The 26,062-nt window shown below is 56.2% G+C and overlaps 1 protein-coding gene across 1 annotated transcript; it reads right to left on the minus strand.

Annotated features, from left to right (window-relative positions):
* Positions 1–212: 212 nt before the first annotated feature.
* Positions 213–25,301, minus strand: WNT4 (Wnt family member 4). Its single transcript, XM_039854633.1, has 5 exons — positions 25,012–25,301; positions 10,679–10,914; positions 1,713–1,844; positions 1,482–1,624; positions 213–757 (listed from the first exon to the last, which is right to left on the minus strand). Exons 1-5 carry the CDS (start codon positions 25,086–25,088, stop codon positions 290–292), a joined length of 1,056 nt encoding a protein of 351 aa, XP_039710567.1. The 5' UTR covers positions 25,089–25,301; the 3' UTR covers positions 213–289.
* Positions 25,302–26,062: the final 761 nt, after the last annotated feature.

Consider the following 26,062-nt stretch of genomic DNA (forward strand, 5'->3'; position numbering starts at 1 on the left):
ACAGATACAGATAACAAATGAGTGGTCAGCAGCAGCCACATGTGGACAGAAGCATGAGAAAGGTCCCTTTGGTCAGTGGCAGCCACAAAGGCCCAGGCTTCAGGGAGACCCCAGTTGGTGCCCTTGGGGTCACCTGCCTGGTTTCAGTAATAAATAACATGAGGACCCAAAAACCAAACCAAAACAAAAAATATAACCAGTATCTTTTGGGGTAGGTGGTGGGGGACTGTTTAAATTATCGGCCTTCCCCGGGCCACTAGGTGGTTGCTGGGCGCAGGCTGGGCGGCAGTCACCGGCATGTGTGTAGCTCCACCAGCCGCTGGCACTGCCGGCACTTGACAAAGCAGCACCAGTGGAATTTGCAGCTGCAGCGCTCAGCCAGCTCCACCTGTGCTGTGTGGAAGCCGCGGCCACAGCACAGCAGCTCACAGCCGTCAATGGCCTTGGACGTCTTGTTGCATGTGCGGCCCCTTGTGCCCAGCACGCCGCTGCGCATGTCCTGCTCGCAGAAGTCGGGGCTGGGCTCCAAGTACACCAGGTCCTCATCTGTATGCGGCTTGAACTGTGCGTTGCGCGGCACCAGCGCCCTGGAGGACCCCACACGGCGTGGCTCCACCTCGGTGGCGCCATCAAACTTTTCCTTCAGTGCGTGGCCCACCTGACGGAAGGGTGGCACGGCTCGCCAGCATGTCTTTACCTCGCAGGAGCCTGATACCCCATGGCACTTGCACTCCACCCGCATATGTGTCAGGATGGCCTGCAGGGACAGGGAGGAAATGGGCCATCAGGAGATGCCGGAGGTGGCTGGGGAGGGACCACTGGGGCTAGATGGTGGGGGCCTGGGTGGGGGCATGCCGCAGAATTGCAGAAAATGTACTGTCATGCTTCCTCTGTATTAAGCACCGACGGTATGTCGTGGTAAGCTGGTAAGCTGTGTTGAGTGAGGACTGTCAAAGATATTGTCCCTGCCTTTGGAGCACTTGCAGTTGATGGAGGAGAGACATTTTAAAACGCAGTGTCATGAAACTGAGTGACAAGTGACATGATGGGGAAGGACATGGTTGCACTGAATCTGCACAGGAACCTTGAAGGGCAGATATTGAGAAGGCAGATGGTATCATAGTTAAGCACGTGATCTTCACGGTGACGCAGAAGGGTTCAAGTCCTAGCTCTGCTGCCTGTTAGGGGTGTGTATGTGTGTGACGGAAGGATGGAGACCCATAAATATGCATGGGTCGGGGTGCTGTGTTGGGGGTTGTGTGTGCTGTGTTGGAGGGGCACTCATTGTCCTGTGACACCTGCTCCCATTTGTTTCTCCGTCCTGCCATCTTGTACCCCACCGGCCGACAGGAGGTGCCTAGTGCTGGTGAGAGCCTGAACAATGCTTGCTGGGCAGCGTGTGGCTGGGCGAGTGTTTCGGGGACCTTTCCGAGCCCGCCTCCGCCCCGGTGGCGATGGTGGTGGAAGAAGCGCCACATTACCTTCCTGCCGGCCTCGTTGTTGTGGAGGTTCATGAGGGCCCGGCTGGACGAGGCACCCTTGCTTCTCTCCCGCACGTCCACGAATGACTGGGAGAAGGCCACGCCGTAGGCGATATTGTCTGAGCATCCTGACCACTGGAAGCCTGAAGCGCGGTGGGCACAGGGAGCTGCGGATGAGTGAGGGCCAGGCCCCTGCCCTCCCGCTCACGCTTCCCCACCGCCCGCACTTACCCTGTGGGCTGACCCCGTGTACCGTCCGGTCACAGCCACACTTTTCTAGCTCCCCACTGCTGCACGCCCGTGTCACCGCAAAGGCCACACCTGCTGAAGAGATGGCGTACACGAAGGCCGCCTCCCGAGTCCCTGTGGGAGGCAGAGGGAGGGCAGGGCTGGGTCCCAGTGCTCCTCCCTGCACCCTTCTTTTCAGAGGGGGAGGGACCTAAACGATGGAGGACCGCAGAGAGAGCAAGGCAAGCTAACTCCCGTGGGCCAAGAGTGACACTGTGCTGGTGCTTATTGCCGCCACCCGGATGCTGAATACACATACTACATGCCAGGCACTGCCTTACGTCTTCACATATGCTGAGCGTTTTATCCTCAGAGCATCCGAGAGGTCAGTACTATTGTCCCCATTTCACAGAGAGCTTAGTCTGCTTATTCCCGGTCACAGTATGTATTTGAGCAGGCAGATAGGTAGGCAGAGGGGCCACAGGTGAGTGCTCTTACCTTCAGTGCTATTAGCAACCATGGGCACTGTTCTTATACAACCTCTAGAAGGTTAGTGATGTTCACGTCATTTTTGAGAGACAAGGCAGGCTCGGAGAGGTGAATTGACTTACCAATACTGTGAAGCAGCAGGGCTGAGCTGCCAGACGAGGTCTGGCTTCCCTTAAACCCAGTGTTCTTACCTATTCTTCAGCCAGCCCTCCTGGGCTCTGAGGGTTCCCTGTACCTTAGAATCCTGCCCTGGCCCTTCCTGCTGAGGCTGGGCCTGTTGTCTTGCTTCCTTATCCCTTTAAAAATGAATTGTAATCACAATGGCCTCTACAGTTTACCACTACTACTGCTGATGGCATGCCATCTGCCGCTGGGAGCTTTTATCTGTGCCCATTTCACAGATGGCGCATATGCAGTATGGGTTTGTGGAGGGGAAGTGATTTGGTCCCAGAGAGCCAGCCAGGAATTAATAGAACAGGACTCAAACACAGGTCTGTCTGCCTCTGGGTCTGTTCTTTCCCTGCCACGACTTCTCAGTGGTGCTATTTTGGTGCCTGCCCCCGTCCTCTGCCTGAATGGGTGTTTTTATCCTCCTAGGAACTGTGCCTCAGGGGGTGTAGCTTCTGTGGAGCCTCTTTCTGGGGGTGTGGGTGGGTAGGGGAGAGAGCGAGAGAGAGAGAGTGTGTGTGTGTAGTGTGGTGCATGTGTGCATGGCTGGCTGGGAGTGTGACCAGACAGGCCCTGCTCCTCTCCTGGGTCCTGTGAGGGCCTCTGTGTGCCCGTGACTGTCCTTCTGTCTCTTGCTGGAGTGTCCGTGTCCACAGGAGTGAAGGGGGCAGGATTTGGCCCCGTGGTTGGCAATTACCTCTGCGACACCCAGGCCTGTGCTCTCGGCTGCCCTGGGGAGCAGTCACCGTGGTCAGAGAGAAACAATCACCTCCTCTGTGCCCGTGTCTGTGGACAGGCAGCAGAAAAAGCTGAGTGCTGGAGTGGGGGCAGCTCAGGCCCTGATGGCTCAGGACACCCTGTTCTTGCTTCGGCACTTGAGCTGGAGATACAGCCTGCCACCCACTCTCCACTGGCCGCCCTCTGCCCCGGCCTGGCCCTTTTGGGCCGGCGTCAGGGGGCTTGGCTGGGGCCGTGAGGGCCTTGACAGCCTGAGATGGAACCCTCTCCAAGTTAATGGAGGTTAATAGCAGGATCCTGTTGGTTGGTTTTGTGCTGTGGCCGCCCGAAGAGAGACGACTTCAGTTTCTGGTATTTATGGTATTTCCAGGCCTGAACCAGCACAATTCTTTGCCCCAAAGACCAAGGGGGAAGGGAAAGCAGGAGATGGGGCTATGGGCCCCAGCTCCTGGCCTGGCGCGGCCCTTCCTTCCCTGCTCTCCAGGCTCTCAGGCAGCTCCGGCCCACCCCGAGCTCTGGCCTCATCTCTCCCCTGAGCTCTCTCCTGGCCCTGGGGTACAGGAAGCCCTGTACAGTTGCTCAGGGAGACCCCCGCTTCATTCCCTGAGCCAATACCCATCTGCCAGGACTCCAGGTCCTCCTTGCCCTGGCCTTGGGAACAAGGTTGCTGTGGTTTTCTCACCTCGGGGCTGGGCCTGAAGGAATAGATTCTGGAAGGCAGATAATAATAAAAAGAGCTAAAGCTTACAGAGCACTTTACACTGTGCTGGGCACCGTCTAAGCACTTTACGTAATTTAGATATTCCTCACAACAACCCTATGAAGTACAGACTTTTAACCTTCATTTTACAGATGAGGAAACTGAGGCACTGAGTGGTGAAGCGACTTGTCTAACAATACCTGGCCAGGATGCAGTGGGACGGGAATTTGAACTCAGGCAGCCTGGCATCAGAGCTTTCAACCTTGATGTTATCCCACCGCACAGAGCCCGGCGCACCCAGGAATACACACGCAGTCCATCTTTTCCCACCTCGTGTGTGAAGCCAAGAAAGGCTTCCTTAGGTGTACTCTAAATCTCACGTGCTCTGGGATAAGCCCAGTTCCTTTTGTGGGTTCTTTACTGGGGGATGGTGAGCAGTTGGCCTCTGTGCTCAGCACACAAGGCCCCAGAAGGCCTGGATAATGTGGCTAAGCCACTGTGCCCCTAAAGCCGATGGCAGCGGCTCCTCCAGTCCTTTCTAACTGGCCCCGGGTCCCAGCCCTTTGACTCCAGTGCTGTGGCCCCTCCCAGATTCTCCTCTTTGCCTGGGTGCCCAGGCTGGAGCCTTGCTCACTAGTGGGGTAACTGGCAGAAACCATTGAGAGAAAAAGGACTGTGGTATGCCTGCGAGTGGAGCAGAAGGGAGTTCCCCAGCAACATGGTAGAAAACTGCTCCCTGGTCGGGGACTTGCCTGCTCCAGCCACAGGAGGAAGACAGTTCTGGCTTTGTCCTCCTGGGACAGCAGAGCCGGCCCAGGGTGAGGCAGGACTCTCTAAAGTGCCAGCAGCTGCCCTGCAACCTTCTGCCTTCTCCACAAAGACGTCTGCCCGTCCCACACCCAACTCCTTTCTTCCGGCTTTTCCTCCTTCCCAGGGTACCTCCTACCCCAGCTCCACTGGCCTAAATCCTGTGTGTCCTCTGGATCCCATCTCGATGCCGTCTTTTCCAAGGTGCTAAGGGTGCCTGGGGCTGGGAATTCAGCTCCCCTTTCTGAGGATGCCAGGGCCTTTGCATATGTTGTCCAAGGCTCACGACAACCTTACCAACCAGCTCTCTCCAGCTCTGCTCTATGGAGGGAAAAGTGAAGCTTGGTGGCTTGCCTGGGGTCCCTCAGCCAGTCCGTGGCCAAGAGGGAATTGGAACAAGGCCTGTCTGACTCAAGGCCTGTGCTCTTCTGAGCACATCATGTGTGATGTCTCTCCCAGATGTTGGAAAGACAGACATGTTTGGGAAGGGGTGTTTAAAGGAGAACCGGCTGAAGCTGAGTTGGGCTGGAAAGGAAGCCATGGACATGGCGATCTCCTGGGCACCAGGTGGGTGTCCTGGTGGAAGTGCCATTCCCAGCATAACTCGCATGTTTCCAAAGCAGACTCAGCAGGTGTCCTAGGGAGGTGGGGCAGGATAGGCACTGGTCTCGAGAAAGACATTACTCCCAGTCCCCTCCTCATCTCTGCCCCCAGCCTGCCTTTCCAGTTTCCTTTGCTCTCATCTGTGAAAGCTCACCTTTTATTGAAACCACTTCCAGGAAGCCTCTTTGGATTTAAGAGATGATGTAGGATAGGACAGGGGGAAGAGTAAAGGCTTTGGAGCTGGACAACACTGTGCTAAGACTTTTACTAGTGGTGTGATCTTCCTCTCAGAGCCTCATTTTCCCAAGTCGAACGTGGGGAGAATCCCGCTGCCCGGCAGGCCAGACCCTCACACTCCTGCATTCCCCTCCCACCATTACAGATTTGCTTTCACTGGCCTGACTGCCCCTCGCAATCAGAATCCGGCTGCAGCCTGTTTTATCTTCTAAGTATCCTGTGTTTGTCTGGCCTCTGCAGCCGGATGGGAAGTCCCTGGGGCCAGGCTGTCCCTTGAACTTCTCCTCTGGCCCCCTAGCCCAGGGCTGGGCACAGAGCAGGCCCCTCACAGCTACTTGGAGACAGGGGTCGGTGTTGGGAAAGTGTGGACGCGCGCTAGGCAGGTCTGAGTTCTAATCATGACACTGCCACCTCCTAGATGTGTGATTTCAGCTTTCTTGTCCATAAAAAGGGGCTGATAATAGAACCGACCTCATCAGGTGGTTCTGGAAATCTACTGAGGTCAAATATGGAATGGGCTTAGTCTAGGCCCTGGCACACAGTAGGCACTTGAGACATAGTAGCTGTTGTGAGAATTAGTGCAGGGTGATTAATGCCATTTTATTCATTTGCTAACAAACACTGGTCTGGCATATATACTCTGAGGGCCAGTCAGTTGACCATATCTTCGTGATTTGGGCTCAAACTTCCTTAGGGCAGACTCTCCCTCCCTGGCTGCCTCGCCAAATGTTTACTGATCACCTGATGTGAGTAGGCCCTATGCCATGCTCTAGGAATACCCAGGTGAGTTCATCCTCAAGGAACTCTCAGTGGCAGTGTCTCTGGGGTACCCCCCGACCTTGTAAATTATCTGATGGCACCACAAGGCTGGCCTGAGGGGTCACTCCGAAGGAAGGCATCTCCTCACCCTCATTGGCTCCAACATGATGCCAATGTTGAGGACAAAGATGAGAACACAAGTTTTATAGTGAGTCACAGCCCAAGACTGAAGAGCATTTGCTTTTTAAATCCAGGCCGAAGTTACAGTCAGTAAGGTGTCCTCGGTGATGTTAGACACATAGGGAGTGGAGAGGTGGGCCTGGTTTTGAAGCCTCACTTTGCTGTGGCCAGTGCACCACATCCCCTCCCAACCATGGCAGCCAGAGTCTGAAGGGGCCTAAGGGCTTACGGAGTCCCCTTTCTTAGGACAGGAAGTTGATCAAGGTCATAGAGTGAGATACAAAGAGGCAGAGGGAGGCCCAGTGTTGTTTAGAGATGGAGAGAAGCAGGAGAATGGGAGTCTGCACTGCCTTTCCTGCCTCTCTTCGTCCTGCTCAGGCCAGCCTGCTCTAAGACCCCAGTACATGTGCTCACGGCAACCTCTGTCAGACGCTATGGCCTCTCCCTCCCATCCTCAATCCCTTTTCATTCATTCAACAAGCATTTATCAGTTATCTACTATGTGCAGGTGCTGCTCTAGGCACTGTTTTCAGGCAGTGACTGAAATGCACAGATGCCATCCCATATCTGGCCCTTAATGACTGCTCCTTAGTCAAGAACTGCCACCTGCCCCCATTCCTGGCTTCCCAGATACCAATTTTACCAAATTTTTGGTAGTTTTTCAGCTGAGAACACACAATTTCGCCTTAACTTACACAAGACCCTCATCGGTCACCATTTTTTCACTGTCCATCTTGCCTCAGTGGGCCAAAAGCAGGGCGGCCTCCACTGCTTAGTGTGGGAGCGCAGAGTTGGAGGCTGGGGAGGCGTGGGCAATGCCAGCAGTAAGAGAGCTGGCCTCCTCTTGCGGGGTGTAGGGGGGTCTGTTAGAGTCAGTTAGTTCTTCAGAGGCATTGTCTCTGAGTCCTGATGGTAGTCCCAGGAGAATGGTCCTGGGGTTGTCCCCACTTTATAGGGAGCAGGATGCTGAGGCTAGGAGAGGGAAGAACCTTGCCCGAGATCTCACAGCCAAGAGTTGGCAGGCCCCAGACTTGGGTGTGTTACCACCCTCTGCTTGCTGAGCCCCTTCCTCAGCTGCGAGATGGAAATAATACTACACGCTCTCAGAATTGTCATCAGGGTGATCTGATGTGGGCAGCACACAGGAGGCCTTCGACAAATGAGGGTTCCTGGCTCTGCGGGGGATCTGTTAACTTTGGCCTCCTCCGTGTCTGTGGTCATGACCCCAGCCAGGCAGCTCATGAATGCAGGTACTGGCCCAGCCCCCCGACCCCAAAAGCTGGGGGCCATGAGATAGGCCTGCCCAGACCGGCACTGCTGCCATCACTGCCGCCAAAAATGACAGCAGCTGGTGATGACAGATAGCTCTTCTTGGGTCAGGGTCTACACTAAGTGCTGCCACGAATTATGTCACTAATCTTCATGACAACCTTATGAGGTAAGCACACCTGCCAGTCTGACAGGTGAGGACACCATGGCTCAAAGGAGTGAAGTCACTTGCTCCAGGCCATGCTTGCCCATGTTCTCCCTCCAGCCACCTCATGAACCCCTGCACCTTCTGAGAGCAGCACGTTGCCTTGAGATGGACAAGTCTCTTCTCTTCTTGTTCAATGGAGACAAATTAAGAATTTTACAAGAAGAATTTTACTAGGGGAGAAAATGAAAAATATAAAAATGAGGAGATGGATGGATGGGAAGATCTCAGACTCCTCCAAACAGGACTGCCTGGTGTGGAGGACCTGGGGAGAGGGCACCTTGACTTAGCTCCAAGAGGACTGGTGCTTGACCAGGCCACTCGGACTGTAGCCTGTAACAGGTTCCAGCCAAGCTGGGTAGGATTCCCGGTGTCTTCCCAAACTTGCTGAGCCGGGGCTGGGCCCCCCTGTTTAGTTCCTGCCACGCACATGGGTGAGGAAGGCCTTTCTTGATGGGGTCCACCTTCAGGCCAGCACCGGCTCACGCCTGCCTCTCTTTGCCCCTTCCGGTCTGCACTCTGGCTTGCTTCCTGTCATTGGAAGGCATCAACTGACTGTCTCCTCCACGCCAAGGCTCTGCCATGTGCTGTGACATCACCCTTCCCTTGGAAGAGCTCAGGGTTTAGGGATAGCAGGGTGGGGTGGGAGAGACAGGCATCAGAGTTCAATCTAAAAGGTGTAATAAAAGCCGTGTGAACACCAGCAATTTAGATGATAATGTGCATGTGTGAATTGAGAGAGAAACAGAAGAGGCCAATGGGTTAAAATGTGATCTGTTGGTGAATCTAGATAAAGAGTATATGGCAATTCCTTGTACTAGCTTTGCAAATTTTCTGTAAGTTTCAAATTTTTTCAAAACAAAAAAAATTACAAAAAAAAAAAGAAAGAAAAGAAAAAAGAAAAAGAAAAGGGAAAAAACTCCAGCATGAACAAAGAGCTTTGGATCTCAGAGGAAAAAGCGGCTACCTGCTCGTGGGAGCTGGGAAGACTGTGGACGAGGGTCCCACTAGGTTGGCCGAGAAAGTGGGTTGAGTATTTGGGGTAGGGGACGCAGCCCGTGTAAAGGCGTGGGGGTGTGAAAAGGCCTGGCACGTGAAACCTGCTGATCTCGCCACCAGTCCATCCAAAACACCGAACATCTACTGTGTGTGAAGAACGTCCTGTGCTCAGGGGCTGTTGTCTCAGCCTAGTATCTGGGCCTCATCAAACAGGCCCTGGCCTTTGGCAGTGGCATCATTGTCCCAGGAGATCCTTCACTACCAGACCGCTCACTGGGTCTCTGCTTCTTTTCTGGAGCAGCAGTGCTCAGTCATGCCAAGCATGATCATGCCTTTTTGGCCTCTGCCAGCTCCCAGGAGAATGGCTTCCAAATTTCTATCACAGTTGGTTTCCAACAACATCCAAATGGTTTGCCACAAGCCCAGCAGCCCTAGACGTCCAGGATCACAGGTGCCAAGACAAAGGTTGGCCCAGGCAATGCTTTCCTGCTGCCTGAGCAAGTCAAAGGGCCCCTGTAGACTGTTGGTGGCTTGGGAGTGTCAGTTTCATGCTCAGGAAGTAGAAAAAGAGGCAGCTGGTTTAGAACACTTCCTCGAGGGCAGAGGCTTGACCCGGTGACCTCTCAAGGAGCCTTCCAGTTGCATGGAACATTCTCTATGCCCTGGCCCACCATCCTTTGGCTTAATGCATTCTCACATTTCTGGTCTTGCCTAAGGGTTTACCTTCTTGGAAAAGCTTTCTTTGAGCCCCAGCCCTGGCCAGGGGAGGGGTCCACCCTTGTGGTCCCAAGACGCCCATGTCCTCTCCATCACAGGGTGGGTAAGACCCTGGAACTGGGTTGCCTGGGTTCGAGCCCTGGCTCTGTCACTTTCTAGTTCTGTGACCTTGGGCAAGTCACTTAAACTCTCTGTGCCTCAGTTTCTTCTCCTGTAACATGGAGGCCTATCCCCGAGGGCCAGATGAGTTAAAACACTTTGCAGTGTCCAGTTCCTAGTTAGTGCTATTGGTGCGCTAGCCACTATGCCTACTGAGCTGCGACAGAGCCTGGGAGGGTAGGAGCTGGGGCTGTTTGTCTCTGGGTCTCAGGGCTGGGCGCAGTGAGGCTCTCAACAGAGTTCATCAGAGGACCAGACGCGGAGTGAGATGGGCTCACGTAGGAGAGGCTGAGTGCTGAGGTAAGACAGCATGGGGGCCTGGAGCCCAGGTCTGAACTCTCTTTTTTTTTTAATTCATTTTTTTTAATGGTGACATTGGTTAACGACATCCAGTAAGTTTCAGCTGTACACTTTAACAATAAGGCATATATATATTTACACTGTGTGCTCACTTCTCATATTTAGATTTCTTTCTGTCACCACGTATTTGACCCCCTTTACCCCGGCTACCTCCCCACTCCCTCCACCCCCAGGTCTGAATTCTGATTCTGCTGTCCACTCTCTGAGGAGCCTGGGGTAACTCCATCTTTTCCCCTTTCTGGGCCGCACTTTCTTCCTCTGTAACATGGGATGGCAGCTCCAGGACTGAAGATGCTGCACACTGTAGAGTGCTGCACAGCACATAGACAGGCAGCCTCCTCTGACCGCCCTCCCACCCGGAACTCCCGCCCGCCTGGATCACGCCGCTCTCACGGAGCCTCCACCTGCGTGCGCCTTATGCCCTCGCTGGAGCTGGGTGCTGTGTCCATCTGATAAGTGACTGAATAGCCTGGCCACTCACGAGCATAGGAAGTGGTGGTCTCTTCTGGGGTCCCCTGGCCGAGGGCCCACCCTCGGGCACGGCTGGGTCCCCGGCCCCCCCACGAGCCCCTCCCTCACCTTGCGTCACCACTTTGCCGAAGACCGGCAGGGAGTCGAGCGTGGAGCAGTTCCAGCGCCGGTTCCGGAACTGGTACTGGCACTCCTCGATGGCCAGCTGGGCGCCGCGGCGCACCGAGTCCATCACCTCCAGGTTCCGCTTGCACATTTGCACCTGCCTCTGGATCAGGCCCTTGAGCTTCTCGCACGTCTCCTCCTCCGAGATGCTCCCCACCGAGGACAGCTTGGCCAGGTACCTGGGGAGAGGATGGTGGGGGTGGAGTGCGGTGCAGAGCCCCTTTCCTCCTCTTTCCACTCCCAGGACGAGGCTGTGCCCAGCCCAGGTCTCTGGGAACCGACTTGTCCCAGCGTGGGTCCCGGCTGTCAGCTTCTGTCTGGACCCAGAGACAGGCTCTCTTGCCCAGTGCTCAGGGCAAGAGGGGAAAGTGCTGTCTCACATAAGAAGGCCTCACATAAGGCAGCCAAAGCAGGTGGAGACCCCGTGGGATCCCTCCCTGCTCTGGGTGGCCCCTGCACCAGTGTCTGTGCCCTGATGTTACCCTAGCCCCAGCCCCTGGGCTCCAACCCCTTCATGTTGACATGCCCTCTAGCTGGGAGTCACTGTCTGCCCTGGCATCTCTCTCCACCCCCAGGTAGGGACCCCAGTGACCTAAGCCTACCTTCTGGCTGCAAAGCCAAGATCCTCACTGCTAGCCACATCCCAAGGCCACCAGATGGAGACCGGCATCAGTGCTGCAGCATTTGGGGCTGGGACGATGAGGGCAGTGAAGAGCTGGGGGGCTGGGGATGGTTGACACATGGGTGGTAGTGGGAGAGGGGGGGTCTTCAAAAACAAAGTGCGCCATGCTTTCTCCCTAGCTCCTTGAGTTTTTATAGCCTGAAGATGGGGTGACAATACTGGCTCCACCTCATAGGGTCATGGTGAGGATCACAATCTAGATGAGATAATTTATGTCAAGAAGCTCTGGGACTAGGCACATGTGGGGAGAAGGGGCTTTAACACATCCATTTCAGTGGAGGACAAGAGAGCGCTGCTGTTCACTGAATACCTACTATGTGCTGCACAGTAGTAGGCACTTCATCCCGTTGCATCCTCACCCCAGATCTATGAGGTGATAATTATTATGCCCATTTTATGGATTCCAAAATGAAGGCTAAGAGGGTGACATGCCCAAGGTGACACAGATAGCAAGTGCCAGAGCCAAGCCTCTAACCCCTTCAGACCCCAAGGACCTTCCTTCTGCCTGTCCTCCACAGCAGGTTGAGGAGCCCAGGAAGGCTCTGCTTCATCTAATGACAGACACTTTGTGAGGTGAGAGGAGGCAAGGGGCCCGGGAGCAAGATGCAAAAATGCTCACTAAGACAAGGAAAGGTCCTGGGGAGAAGCAGCCCTTCTCTCAAGGGAAGGAGGTGCATTCACTGAGCACCTGCTAAGTGCCAGGTATGTTTCAGAGAGGTGAAGTGACTGGCTCAACCCGGTTTGTTGGACAGATCTGGATTGGAGCCCAGGTCTGGATGTCCCTATGACTCGTGCTGTAACTGCTGCCCCTCCGCCGGGCCCCCACCCCCATCTTAAGTCCCCAGCACGTAACAGGTGCACAAGTGGCAGCCTAATGTGGGAGGAGAGCTGAGTGGTGCCTTGGAAGGCCTCCTCTTCTCTCCCTGCCTCCCTTTCCCACCTGCTCTGTGAGCGATGCATCTGCTTACCTCCCTGGGCAGGGCTGCCTGGGGCTGCCTTCCAGGTTCCTGGGGGGCAGCAGAGCACAGAAAACCATAGACTTAAGGAACGTTCCCTGACAGGTGGTCTGGTCCAGACTCTTCATTTTATAGGTGAGCACAGACTGAGAAAGGGGCCTTCCCACCGCCTCCCAGGAGGAGACTCAGACCCAGGCTGTACCCTCAGATCTTGTTCAGATCAGGGGCTCGGCACAAGACAGCAAGGGTCCTGCTGCCCCCGACTTTACAGTGACCTAGGACCCCATACCCCAAGGGGCTTCGCCAGCAAACTCATTGGTGGGGGGGCTTTCTGGGGAGTGGCGGTGAAGATGCTGTTGCTTCCTATAAGGGAAACCACACAGATTTCTTGCTGGAAGAAGGGTCACAGGAAAAGGTCACTATCTCTAGGTCTCAATTTTCTCATCTGTAATGTGGGGAAGATACCAGTTCCGGCTAAGTCAAGAACTATTGTCAGAGGCAAAAGGAATGCTATGTGTGAAAGGTGGTCTGACATAAGCCTGAGGCAATGGGGCAGGAACTCAACCTTTGTTTGCTAACTGAAGGAGCGCATGAATGAACGGGGACCAAAAAGAAAGGTACAGAAAGCCCTATTAAAATATAGAACATTTATATGACAATGATAATAAAAACAGTGAACTGTTATGGAACTTAGAAAGGACTGGGCTAAGTACTTTACTTACATTATTGCGTTTATCCTCTCAGCAAGCCAGTGAACTCTTATTTTATAGAGGAGGAAACTGAGGCACAGACAGGTTCAGCAATTTGCCTTATGCACAAGGTCACACAGCTACCAAGAGGTGGAGCCAGGACTTGAACCTGGCTTTGCCTGACTTCAAAGCCTTTGGTAGAGAGAATGTGGCTGGAGGACTAGAACTGACACCAGTGGGCAGAAGCTGCTGGGAGCTGGGTTCGTTCAAGCTAAGGATGACAGGCAAGGTGCAGTCAAGCGGGCTGCCTGCTGGTCACCGAACCCTCCATCCCCGGAGATGTGCGAGCAGCAGCTGGATTCTATTTGTCAGGCGTGTGAGTTGGACCAGACTGATGGTTCTCCAATCTGGCTGTGCTTCGAAACATTTGTGGGTTTGTCGAAAGTGCAGGTGCCTGGGCCCTGCTCCAGGTGGGCATCTGTGCTTTTAACACGTTCCTAGGAGCAGCTGTGAATCGGGCTGGCGCTGGCCTGCAGGATGTTTTAGGGGAGCTCTCGGGTAACCACTGGGTGGTGTTTCCTTCTAAGCCTGGGGGAGATCTGATTCTGAGACCCACTCTCCTCGCCCATCGCAGAGTCGGTCCCTGGCAGCGGGCCCTGTCTGTATCTGGCTTTCTTTATTTCTATTTAGAAATAGAGATATGGTTCCTATCTTATAGGGCTGCTGTGAGAAATTAATGTGACTCATTGTGGCTGGTGCATCTGGCTCTGAGCTGGGCACGTTGTGGGTGCCCCATAGCTGCGAGGATCTCTGCCTTCCCTGCAGTGTGGGCGAGTGAAGGAATGAAATGTAGGGAGCTGGGACACTCCCCTCAGTCCTTGCCTCCCAGAGGCTCCCTGTCTTCTCTACCAGGTTCTACCAAGGGGATGCTCAGAGACTAGTAATATCCGGGCAGAAGCCTGAGCCTGTCAGAGGCAGACAGGGCAGGAAGATAGTTTAAGGGACAGGGGGAGAGTGAATCGAGAAGGCGAGGGGGCCACTGGGCTCCTCAGTCCTGCCTGGGTGCTCCCCACCTCTGCCAATGGAGAGAAGGGGTCCTCTATAGAGTTAGTCCACCTGGTGCTCTTGGCCTGCAGGGGGCGCCAAGAGCCCAGCTACTGGCTGTGGGCCAGGTCCATGTTTGGGAGGCCAAGAGTGAGGGGACAAGAAGTTGGGCCTCAAGTTGGATCCTTTCCGGCTTAGACTCAGGGTTGGCCTCTTGGAGAAGGGTGGTGACCCCTATGGCCTCTGTGACATGAGGGCACAGAGCTGGCCTGTCTCCATCTCAGCCTATGCTTCCTCTGCGCCCAGCCAGCCAAGGGGGGCCAGGTAGGGCTGTGCTGGGTCCTGGCTTCTGGTGAAGGTGTTCAAAGGCAGGGGTTCTCTGGGCAGGAGGAACAGGCTGGGGAGGCCTGGCTAAGCCACCAACCCTCTGTGTGACCTTGGGCAAGTCCTTGCCTGTCTCATGGGTACAATAAACCAGGAGACCCGTGTAGCCTTTCCCACTGTCAAAGTTGGCAGCCTTCCTTCTACAGACTGGGATGGGTGGGGAGTCCAAGCCTCAAAGGCTTCCTGACCCTACGCCAGGCTGATAGATGGAGTTCCTGCCATTGGACAAGGAATGAGATGGACCATAGGGGCTGCCCACCCCCTCTGCCCTTGGCTCAGAGCTCGACAAAGGGAGATGGACTGAATAACGGTAGTAGGGATTTAGGGGTGAGCTGCTGGGCTGCCACGGCCGTGAGTCACTGGGACAGCTTCCAGGAAGCTGAGAAACCTCTTCCGCTGAGGAGTGGCCCTGCCCCCACGGCTGGCACCAATGCCCACCACCCCCAACCCCTGCCTTCATCTGGGCCAGCAGCTGTCCCCTTCCATGCCACAGAAGGCATGGCCCCACCCCCACCCAAGTTCTCCGAGAGCCAAGGACCTTGCTGGGAAGAGCTGGGTGCCAGAACTAGAAATGGAACTAGAAATGGGGTGAAAAGAGTTAGGACCCCAGGCATCACAGGCTGTCCTCCGTCAAGCACTGCTTGATCGTTCTGGTATCCTTGGGGTGTCTGGCCTCATTTTACAGATGAGCAAACTGAGCCCTGAAAAGGCAGAGTGACTAGCCCAAAGTCACACAGCTAGTGAGTGGCAGAGTCGGAATGCAAACCCAGCTCTGACTAGGAACTCTCTTCTTGCTGTATCCTGGTTGTGGATCTGCCTTCTCTGACAGCTGAGGGGTCTGAAGCCACCTTCAGTGTCACGTCCAGCCTGGGGCCTCCTCAGTGCCTAGCAGAGTGTGCTGCACAGAGAAAGTGTTTAATAAAAACTTACAGCATGAACAGGGGACTCTGTCCTGACTAGGTCTCCTCTGCTCACCTCCTGGCAGAGTACTCAGGATAGGGAAGGCCGGTGGGATGGGTGAGGGAGGGAAATGGGGGCTGCCTTTGCCTTTCGGTCTGCTGAGGGCTTAGAGGCTCTTAGGGGTTAGGCCCGACTGGTCCTGGGGACCTTGGGTACCCTCTCTCTGCACCCTAAGGTGGCTCGGCCTTTCCTCCAAAGACATGTGTGCCTCTTGCTGACTCTGGAGCCAGGCTGGGCTCAAATATCGACTGCATAAGCCATTTCTGGGGGAGACAGAGAGCCTGGACGTGATCGGTGTGGGGCTGGCCTGTGGAGGGCCTCCACCGTCACCGCTTCTTCTCCCATTCTGGTTGCATTGCCCCAGTTTAGGCTTCTTCCTGCCACTGCTGAGTATAGCCTTAGCAATTTGCCACCTGCTGCCTTGGCCACCTACGACTCTAGCCACAGCCGTGCCATCGATCAGGTTATCCCACCAGCCCAGGCTGCCCTGGCTGCTGCTGCCAGCCAGCTCGTGCCCCATCTTCTCAAACGGGGGCTGCAGGTCCTTCAGGCTCCTCCCAGGGGGCCCTCCCCACGCTCCTGCCCGTGCCTGCAGCCTGCGAGGCTGGAGGGCCCTGGCCCTGCCAGGGAGATCAGATCCTCTCGGCCACCTGCTGTTTTCATTAGAAACTAAAATTAGCTGGGCTTGTCCCAAGCTTTTCCAGGTTTGCTTGCCTTTTTTTTTTTTTTTTTAAAAAATATACAAATTCCTAGAGGAAAATCCGCACCTCTTACTCCTCCTGGGCTCTTACTCCGCGAGTCCGGAGGAGAGGGGACGGGAAATAGCGGGAGCGTTTGGGAAGCCAAGCAGATCAGTGTCATGGGTCCTGGCCCTGTGGGTGTCCAGGTGGGGGCTGGGACGCCGGCCCAGGCCTCTCTGCCCCCTCCCTCTGGCCTCTCTGCTTGGGCCACATTTAGAGCCTCCTCAGGAGCGGTCCTGCCCGTGACACCAGGGAGGAAGGAGGCCAAGAGGGTGGGAGGAGGAGCCTGAAAGAAACGGAGTGCCTGTCTGCTCAACAGTGAGCTACTCTGGGAGACGCGGGGCTGGGAGCAAGCAAGAGTCGCACAGAGCCCATCCGGAGGGTGTTCTCGTGGGGGACGGGGAGGACCTGGTCCTCCAGGACCGGACACCAACTGTCCAGACCTTCGAACGTTTCTGTACCCACGGTCTCACTATCTTGCTGTCCTCTCCCCTGGGGAGCCCTTGTCCCCGAGACTCACCATCAGCATGGAGGTGGTGTGGCATACTTCAAGGGAGATGGACAGCGTCAGAACCCCATCTCTGTGTTATCTGAGGCAAGTTAGTGAGCATGGCTGAACCTCAGTGTCTTCATCTACGCAATAGGTAGAATAGTAATTCTTACCTCAGGAAGCTTAACTGAATTAAATGTTCCCATAGTAGGCACTCTTCCCCCATTGGTGACATTATGATGTTATCATGACTAAATGTTTACCATCATGGTAATCAGCATCGCTGCCATCTCAAAGCCTCTTCACAGCCCCTTGAGCTGGACCCCCCGCTGGACCCGACCAATTCTGCTCATTCATCTTCTTTGCTTGCTTCCGTCAGCTCTCTTAGACCTGGGTTCCCAGCCCTTTTCTTCAGTTGAGTACACCTAGGGGAGGACACGCTCCCATAGGGAACAGTGAGTCGCTTCGGCCTCAACCGCAGCTGCAGACTTTTGATGGAATCTCCAGATGGAGTATGTGGAGTTAGAGAATGTGTTTCTGGTGCTTCTGGCCCATATGATGGATCCTCCAAGGACCAGAGTATGAAGAGATGGGGTCGGGGAGATCAGTTGCTGGGGACACTGGGGTGAGGAGGGCAGGGACAGCAGACATCCCGAACAAGCTCAGTTGTGTCCAGGGGGTTGGAAACCATTTGTGGGACTAGATGACTGGAAGAGAGGGACCTTATGGCCTCTGTCACCTGCGCTCTTTACAGAACAGAGCTTTCATTTATCCTTCCTGCAACCATACAGGGTTGGTCAGGTGAGTGTCATCCCCTCCATTTTACAGATGAAGAAAATGAGGCTCAGAGACATGTGTGCAAGGCCATAGAGCCAGTCAGGGGTGACCAAGATTTGAAAACAGGTCACTCTGGGTCCTAAGCCCAGGCTGGCTGATTAGGTTCCAAAGGTGGCCCTGGGTATTAAGGGCATGATGGTTCGGCATCAATGAACAGTGACTTGAGGAAAGTGGCTTCCTTCTTCCACTGATGAGTCTTCCCAGAGCTCCATATCTTTCTGAAGTACAGTGAAGGCATCTGGGCTGCTTTTAGGAGTGAGGGGTTTTGGGGAGGGAGACGTCTCAGTGGTTATGCAGTTGCCTGGACAGTGTCTGGGTCTGTGGTCTCGGCAGCTTCTGAGGCCGTGGAAAGAGTTATTGCCGCTGGCCTGAAGCCCCTGCAGGGGCAGCCAGTGAGGAGGGGCCAGCCTTGGAGACATGAACAGTGGCTGTGGGGTAAGTGGGTGCTGCTCCTTTTCCACATTCTTCCCGGTCTTAGCATAACTCTAGACTTCTCAATGCCCAGGTCCAGTTCCCTTTGCTCCAAGTGCATTCCTCAGCTGGGGGAAATGATTGCCTCCTCTGGAGACCAAGTCCCCACTCTTGCACCATAGGGTGCTAGTGCCCCTCTTCCTGTCTCCTGGGATTCCCTAGCTCGTTTACTCCCCATCCTCAGAAGGTTCAGCACCCATTTTCTGTCTCTTGACGTCTCGGTTTCCATTACTTTCAGTACCCTCGTGTCTCAGCTTCCTACATTTCATTCCTGAGGGCTCTGTGTCCCCCACTTTCTGTTTGGAAGCCCCCACCTCCCATTTCCCACATTGGAGTGTTTGTTCCCAGGGGAGCTGGTGGCTGACTCAGGGCCAGGAAGTGGCCACTCAGACCTGAGCCTGGATAGCCCCAGAGCTGTGCCAGAAGGCAAGACGTTTCCTTCTCTTTCTGGGGCAGGTATGGTTGTGGGGTGAATGGGTGTCAAATTTAGGGTACTTCTTGACCTTGCCTTGTCCCCTAATTTGCCAGCAGGGAGCTCCTCCCTCTTAAAGACCCACTCAACCCATGTTCCCAGAGTGCTTTTCTTGTCCTTATAGACATTGAACCATTGAACCGTCCTCCCTAGTTCCACTGAGGAAGCCCTGGGCGGGGGTGGGGGGAGCGAGGAGGGATGGGTGAAACCCCAGCTGAGCTGTCCAGCTCCTGCGCTGGCTTCCTGGAATGAGGCTCATGTTCTAGTGGCTCCAGGTTTGTAGTGAGCTCCTTGGTGGATTCCTTCTAAAGGCCCGATCCTGGGGAGAGCCTCTGGCCAAACCCACATCCCACACCAACAGGCACAGAACTGGACCTTGTTTCCTTCCTTGCTCCAATTACTCATCACCTCAAGCAGAGAATGACTGGCTGATGGTCTGCTCTCATCTGCTACAGAGAGGGTTCTGGGAAGATAGGAGACCTGGGATGGAGTTCCAGCACTACCATAATATGCTGTGCGACCCACAGTGCCTCGCACAGGGCCTGATGGAGTAGGTCTTGACAAGTGTTTTACATGACTGAATGGGGCTTATCAGGCACTCCCCTGCTTGGAGGTGCAATGTCCCGCGATGGGGTTGAGCTGATAATCTCTGGGAGCCCTGCTCACTCTGATGGCCATGATTCAGTACTCTATGCCTGGGATGCCAAGACCCTTGGGTGCCCCCTACTCAGAGGAATAGAATAGCCTTTGGTTTCCAGCCTTTGGAGAAGAGTTCCTGGGACCCAATTCTGCATGATAGGACTTGTGTGTGAACACAGTGAAAAACAGGGTCTGAAAGGACCATTCAGCGTCTCAGCAGGAAAGAGGCCCATCCAGTCTCATCGGCAATTTCCTGCTGCTTCCAATGGGCCTCTCCAAGGTTGCCTTTTGAGCTGTGAGCTGTGGGGTGGTCCCTTCCCAGCCCTGACCCATCACCCGCTCCTTCCACCCACCTCCCTCCCCTTCTCTTCTCAGACCAGGTCCCCTCCACTTCAGGGTTCTGACTTGGCCGAGGAACTTTTAAAACAAAGTTTGGTTTCAAGTTTGCTAGGAGATGGGGGGAGGTGGAGAGGGGTTTGGATGGGGAAGTGAAGCTGGTGGGGTCTCGGCAGGGACCGAGCCTTCTCTTGGGTTTGGCTGAATCACAGAAGAAGCAGTTCAGGACTCAGAGATAAAACCTGGCAACTCCTGCGGAAATCTGGACAGCAACCACGGGGTTGCAGCTTGGCCTTCCAGGCGGGTTTGCCCAGCAAACCAGCATGGGCTCTTTCAAGCTGGTTTGGTATTAGGGTGACTGAAGGGAGGGGCCAATAGCAGGAAGCTGTCGCCCCCATCAGTGGCTCTTTCTCTGGCTAACTGTGTCTGGCTGGCTCAGGGAAAGCCCTTCTTCCCAGAGGGAGAAACGAGAAAAGGAGGCTCGGTGCAAACACTCAGCTTTCCAAATGCACCCACAGGGCCCGAGTTGGGCGAGTTTCAACAGGTTTGGGGAGCACTGTCTTGTCAGATGCTTGCTGAGTTGCTCAATTGCTAATCCAGGGTTGAGGGAAGAAAGTCAAGCCATAGCAGACAGCTGGGTCGTGACTGCCGCCTGAACAAACCCCTCGGGCAGGGCCTGGTCCAGTGCCCTGCAATGGAGGGTGAGGGGGAGAAAGCACTTAGCCTGCCTCTGAGTGGTGTGCCTAGCTGGGGAGCTGAGCCCAGAGCAGCAGATCTGCTGGGTGACAGCTACATTTCCTGACATGCACTTTGGCACATCTTAGCATCATCACCTGAGACTCGGCAGGGGAGCAGAGCCTCCCTCCTACTTGAGGACTCTGAAGATAGGGCACCATTTGACCACAACTTTGAACCCTCTGGAGCGAACAAGCCCTTCCTTCCTTCATCCGTTACATACTGACTGAGCACCTACTGCATGTCAGACATGTGCCAGACGCTCAGAAGATGCTGAGAGGTGTTTATAACCCTGTAGAAGAAGTAAGAAGCCACGCTCCTTATATATAATATGAAATAGATCTATAGGCAGGGGATAAAAACCATGAGATCTCGACATGTGAGAGCAAGTCAAGTTCAGGTCCTGCTTCTGATTTGCAGAGTGCCCTTGGGGAAGCCACTACACCTTTGGGCCTGTGAAGTGGGAGGGGAAGAGTTATGTGGTTCTAATACGGTGATGGGTGCTTTGTAAACCATTGATTCTCAACCAGGGGGGATTTTACCCCTCTGGGGATGTTTGGCAATGTCTGGAGACGTTTTTTGGTTGTCACCTGGTGGGGGAGGGGGAAGTCCTACTGGCATCTAGTGGGTAGAGGCCAGGGATGCTGCTAAATATCCTACAATGCACAGGACAGGTCCAAAATATCAACAGAGTGATTTAGAAATCCTGGTATAAACTGTGAAGGACTGTGGGTGTGCTACTGATTGTGATTCAATGCTCATAGCTGTGGGGGCAGGTCCAAGGGAATGGGTTTTTACTATTTAGAAGAGAGGGAAGGATCCTTTTTATCTGGAGACTAGGGGGACGCTTCTTGGGGGAGACAGGCCACACTTTTACCTGTGCGACTGGCACTGCCAGCTGAGCTGGTTCTGTGTACACCTGGCCCAGTGAGCTGCACCCAGAGTGCCAGGCCTCACCCTGCCCAAGGCCAAGGGAGTTACATACCCTGCTGGGTGACCAGGCGTATAGGAGCTTGGCCGGGAGACACATACCCGTGGGAAGTCAGATCCAGTGAGGAATGTGATGCCTCCTCCCGGTGGCATCGACGGGCTCTCCCAGCAACAACTCCTCAGGCCAGCAGAATTTGCCTGTGAGCCAGGCTGGGCCTCCCTGGCTCTATGAAGCTCTCTCGTAGGGGCCCTGGTTAAAGAATAAGGAGGTGGCAGCCTAGGGATCCTACCTGTGTGGCCTGTGTAGGTTCACAGGATCTGGACAGAATAGTTTGGGGTAAATACGGTTTGGGAGCAGCAGCAGCCCGAAGGCTTGTTCTCTCCATCATCCCTGTAAACAAGGACATGACTCCCCTATCTCACTGACAGGAGCCCTCAGCTTCCAGCAGCAGCCATGGCTGCCATTTCCCTTGGTGTGCCTGGCACTGTGCTCAGATGCTACATGTGTATGAGGCCTCACAACCCAAAAAGGGCGTGATGAGGAGCCTGAAGTTCAGAGAGGTTAACTAAGCTATCCAAGGTCACTCATCTGGTCAGTGGAAGAATTAGGAAGGAACCGTGGACTGTCATCCTGGAGATCCAGTTCTTAGCCTCTCTGCCAGGCTGTCTTTGAGAGCAGCACAGGCTCCCTGCCCTTGCCCAGTGGGCCTCTGCTGGGACCCCTGCTCCATGTACCACTGCCTCCCCCCAGGAAATCCACAGCGGTGAAACCTTAGCTTATCTGTTCCCTAACTCTTCTCAGTATTTCCATTTGGGGTTCAGAGCAATCTGTTGAGGACCATGGCCCAGAACATGGAAGAGGCCCAACCAAGGCCATCCAACATGTGGGACGGAGCAGGGGCTGGAACTCCAGTCTCCCGACTCCCTGTACAGCCCCAGTGCCAGGGGGAACATTCAGAGACAGTTCGGAGCCCAAGTCTGTAGCAGAGTCCAGGCCTTCCACTGATGGACTGTTTTTATCCACCCATCCATCCCTGCCTTGGTGGTGGGAGCTGCCACAAGCTGTCAACTCACTCTGGGTGCCAGACACAAGTCTAATCAACAGCTTCCAGCTTCTCTGGGCTTGCCCAGGCCTCAGGCTGCGGAGCCCTCCCAGCTCCAGGCTCCGTCCTGTCCAACAGCTGCACGCAGCGGGACACCTGGCCTGCCTGCCAGGCCACCCGCCCTTCTGAGACAACAGACAGCACCGGCTCTTGCAACCGGCCAACCAGCCATCCCTGGACTAAAGCCTGACTCTAGGTACTAGAAGGGGAATGGATAGCCAGGCCTTGCCCCTCTGAGAGTGCTGCCAGCCATCCTCCTGGGGCCAGACCTCCAGTGTGGCTCACACTTGAAAAGACACAGTGCCAGCCAGCATACCTGCCTGCCTGAAGCTTTTCCTTCTAGAGGCAGCTTTTGGGTCAGATCTTTCTGCCACTTACTAGGTGACTTTGGACGATTGTCTTTGTGATCCCCAATCTTCTCATCTGTGAAATGGGAGTCAGATGTTGTCAGTGGGAGCTATTGTAATTATTCTTTTTGTCATGATTCTACATCCTCCAGGCCAAATGCCCCCTCTGTGACTGCTCCAGCTCACACTTAACTCTTTCCTCTGATAGCAGCAGCATGTGCACCGCCCCACCCATTTGTGGTTTTGCTTTTATTTTGTCTTTCTCCATAGACCCCAAGCTCCTTGAAGACCAGGCTGTGACACTGGTTTACCCAAGAGCTGTTTCAGTCTCTGGCCTGGGGATGGAGCGTGATGAATACAAGGCAAATGACCCAGTCTTGGATGTGCCCAGAGATCTCTTCTCCATCACGGCCTCTCTGGTTGGGAAGGGTCCTGGGAGTCCCTGTTCTTACGACTGCCTTGGGCTGAGCAGAGACCCTTGGCTCGAAGCCCAGGGTGGAGCAGGAGTGAGCGGGGTCATCCAGAGACTGCTCCGTGGCAACCTGAACCATCACCGTCATAGAGAACAGGTTTGCCAACCTTGCTTCTCCCTCTAGGCCGCCCTCCTCACCCCACCCCCCACGGCGCCAGCACAAGAGAAGCGAGCTGTTGGAATTCCCCATGGTTTGCGTGACCCAAAGCTGGGGTTGCCACCCTGGCTAGGATTTTGGGCTGAGGGTGGGTGGTGACACCACCTGTGCCACACTGGCTTAACTTTGGGACAGCTCCAGGGATGGGGGTATGTCACTGCCTAGAGTCAGAGCACCTAGATTCAGTTCTTAGCTCTGAGTTTGGGCAAGTAGCTTCCCCTCTTTGGGCCTCAGTTTTCCCATCTGTAAATTGAGCCCAAACACTAGACACTCTTGAAGTACTTTCTACTGAGGATGTTCTCTTCCCTGAAGGCCTGGATCAGACCCCGGAATTGCCGCTTCTCTCTCTGCCTTTTCATAGCCCTCCGTGCCAGGCAGGTCAGACTCTGCTCTTCCTCATGCTCACACTTACCGTGGAGACCCTGGCTCTGAACCAATGCTTTCAAGGGTCAGCTGCAGGGACCCCAGGCTCCCCCAAGTCTAAATCAGCTCTCCTCCTCGGCTCTGAGCTCCGTGCCCCACTCCAGGGGCTGGTCTGCAGGGCGGCAGTGGGAGGAGGTGGTGGTGCCCCGGTTTCTGTACACTGTGCCCCTGCCCCTGAAGTGTTAATCAAATTAAGGCTCCAAGAAAAACAAGAGCTCTGCAGCCACTTCGGGAGGCCTCAGAGTCCTCAATCTGAACAGCTGGGGGAATTCCACATCACCTCCGTCCCCCAAGCCCTGGGTGGCTCAGACCCCAAAGAACGCTCTCCTTCCAGCCTGCAGGGCCCTGACTGGCCGCAATGACCTCATAGCAACAGCCATTGGACACTCGGGGCAATTTCATGGGAGATATTTGTTCTTTGGTCTTGATGCAGAGAGAATTTTTTCCTCTCCCGCTGTCTCCATGGAAACCCCAGCTACACTGTTGGCTATCCCCCTTCCCACCTCATGCTTTTCAGATCAATATTGAAGCTTGGCTCCCCACTGGCTGCCCACATCAGATGGGGGCAGCTCTCAGGGCCAGGGGTAAGCCTGGGGCCTGGGGAGTCGTCACTGGAAGGGATGGAGAAGGAGTCCAGGGTTCTCTAGCTTCCCTGTTGACTCACTCACCCAAGCTCATCTCTTTAGAATCCCTCCCTCCCGCTCCCCATAGCGAACCTTCGGTCCCTTCACAGGGAGTCCCCGTAAGTCAGGCTCTCTTCAAGGAGAAACAAGACAGGTCACCAGTGGTCACCGCCCCTCCCTCCTTAGGCGAGACACAGAGAGGTGGTGGTGGTGGGGTGCTGTTGTCCTCTTTAAGAGCTGGACAGAGTTTCTTCCTGCCCCAGGGAGAACCAAGGCCGGCTAGCGCCAGCCGAAGCAGAAACAGGTCCCTGCACGCCTCCAGCCTAGCCCGAAGCGCAGCACAGCTTTGCGCAGGGAGCTTGCTCAGGGACTTCTCAGGATTAACCTGCTACTATGACCCAGAGCCCTTCCTCATAACGGGCTTCCTTGGTGACCTGTCAGTTTAGCCTGGGCTGCGCCCCGCGCCCGGTACCCCACCCCGAGCAGCCGTCCAGCGCTCGCACCCCTAGCGCTCTCGGGCGCCCCAGGCCGCCTATGGGTGCGGACGCCGCCGTCTCCCCTGCCGCCTCTGGACTGGGAGCCGGCCCCGGACAGGAGGGCTGTCCAGAGGGAGGCCCGGGTAGCGGATAGCGCGATCGAGTCTCGCGTCCCGCAGCCAAGACACCTGCCGGGCGCCCCCGCACCCGCTGCCCCGCGCCGCCTGGCACCGGTCGCTGCCCCCAGGGCCTGCCCCGCCCCGCCCCGCCCGGCCCCCGCCCGACTCAGCCGGGTCCCGGCCCGACTTACAGCCAGTTGCTCGCGGCGGCGGAGAAGACGGCGAAGACGAGGAGGCGCAGCGAACGCAGGCACGAGCGGGGACTCATGGTGTGGCCGCGGGCGCCCGGCCCCGGGCAGCGGCTGCGGCCGCGGGGGGCCTCCCGTCGGGGCAGCAGGTGGGCGCCCCACGGGCGGGCTGGCGCGCGGCGCCGGGCGCGGGCCGGGGCGCGCGCGGGGGGGCTCTGCCTCCGTGCCTGCCGGTAGCCCTGCCCGCTGCTGCGCCCGCTGCCCGGCGCGGACCAGACTGTCAGCGCCGCCCCAGAGCCGGGATGCGGCGGCGGCGGCGGCGGCGGCGGAGGCGGGCGGCCGGCCGGGGGGGCGGGTCGGGGGCGGGCCGAGGATGGGGTTACCTGGGCGGGCCCAGCGGCCCGGGACACCCCCCGGGGGCGGGCCGCAGCGGCGGCGGTAGCGGCCGCACTGGCCCGCGGGACTGGGCTTCTTCGAGGGCCTCCCCGGCCGGACGCCCGGGAGGACTTGGGGCCCGAGCCCGCTCCAGGCACGCCCCGCTGCGCGCCGCTTAGCCTGGCCAGGCTAGAGGCGCGGCGACCCAGCTGCCGGGGCCCCGCCCGGGCCTTTGGGGACAGGCGGGCACAGCTCCCCCAGCCCGCCGCTGTGGGCACTGCACCGCCGCCCTCGCTGCCCCGCCTCGCCCCCCGCCGGCGCCTCGGAGCCGGACCCGGGCCGGACCGTGGCGGACCGACCTGAGCGCGGCTGCCACTTGCGCGCACCCAACGGCTTGCGCTCCGGGCGCCCGGGGCTGCGCACCCGGGAGTTTGGGGCCGCCCGGCAGCCTCCCGCCAGGCCCCTCCCTGCCTCCCGGCCAGCGCGTCCTCTGGCACAGCCCCTCCCTGGCGCTCACCTCCCTCAGCCTTCCGGGAGCTGGACGGGGCCTCTCCAGCTTCGGGTAGCTTGGGACGGTGGCCCGAGACTGCGGGAATCTGAAACCTCGCTTCTGGCTAGCCACAGGATCAGGGCGCGCCCTAAGCAGCAGGGTCTTGATCAAGTCCCTTACCTCTCGGGG

The sequence above is a fragment of the Pteropus medius genome, unplaced genomic scaffold (genome assembly GCF_902729225.1).
Source record: "Pteropus medius unplaced genomic scaffold, Ma_sr-lr_union100, whole genome shotgun sequence".
Taxonomy (NCBI): domain Eukaryota; kingdom Metazoa; phylum Chordata; class Mammalia; order Chiroptera; family Pteropodidae; genus Pteropus; species Pteropus medius.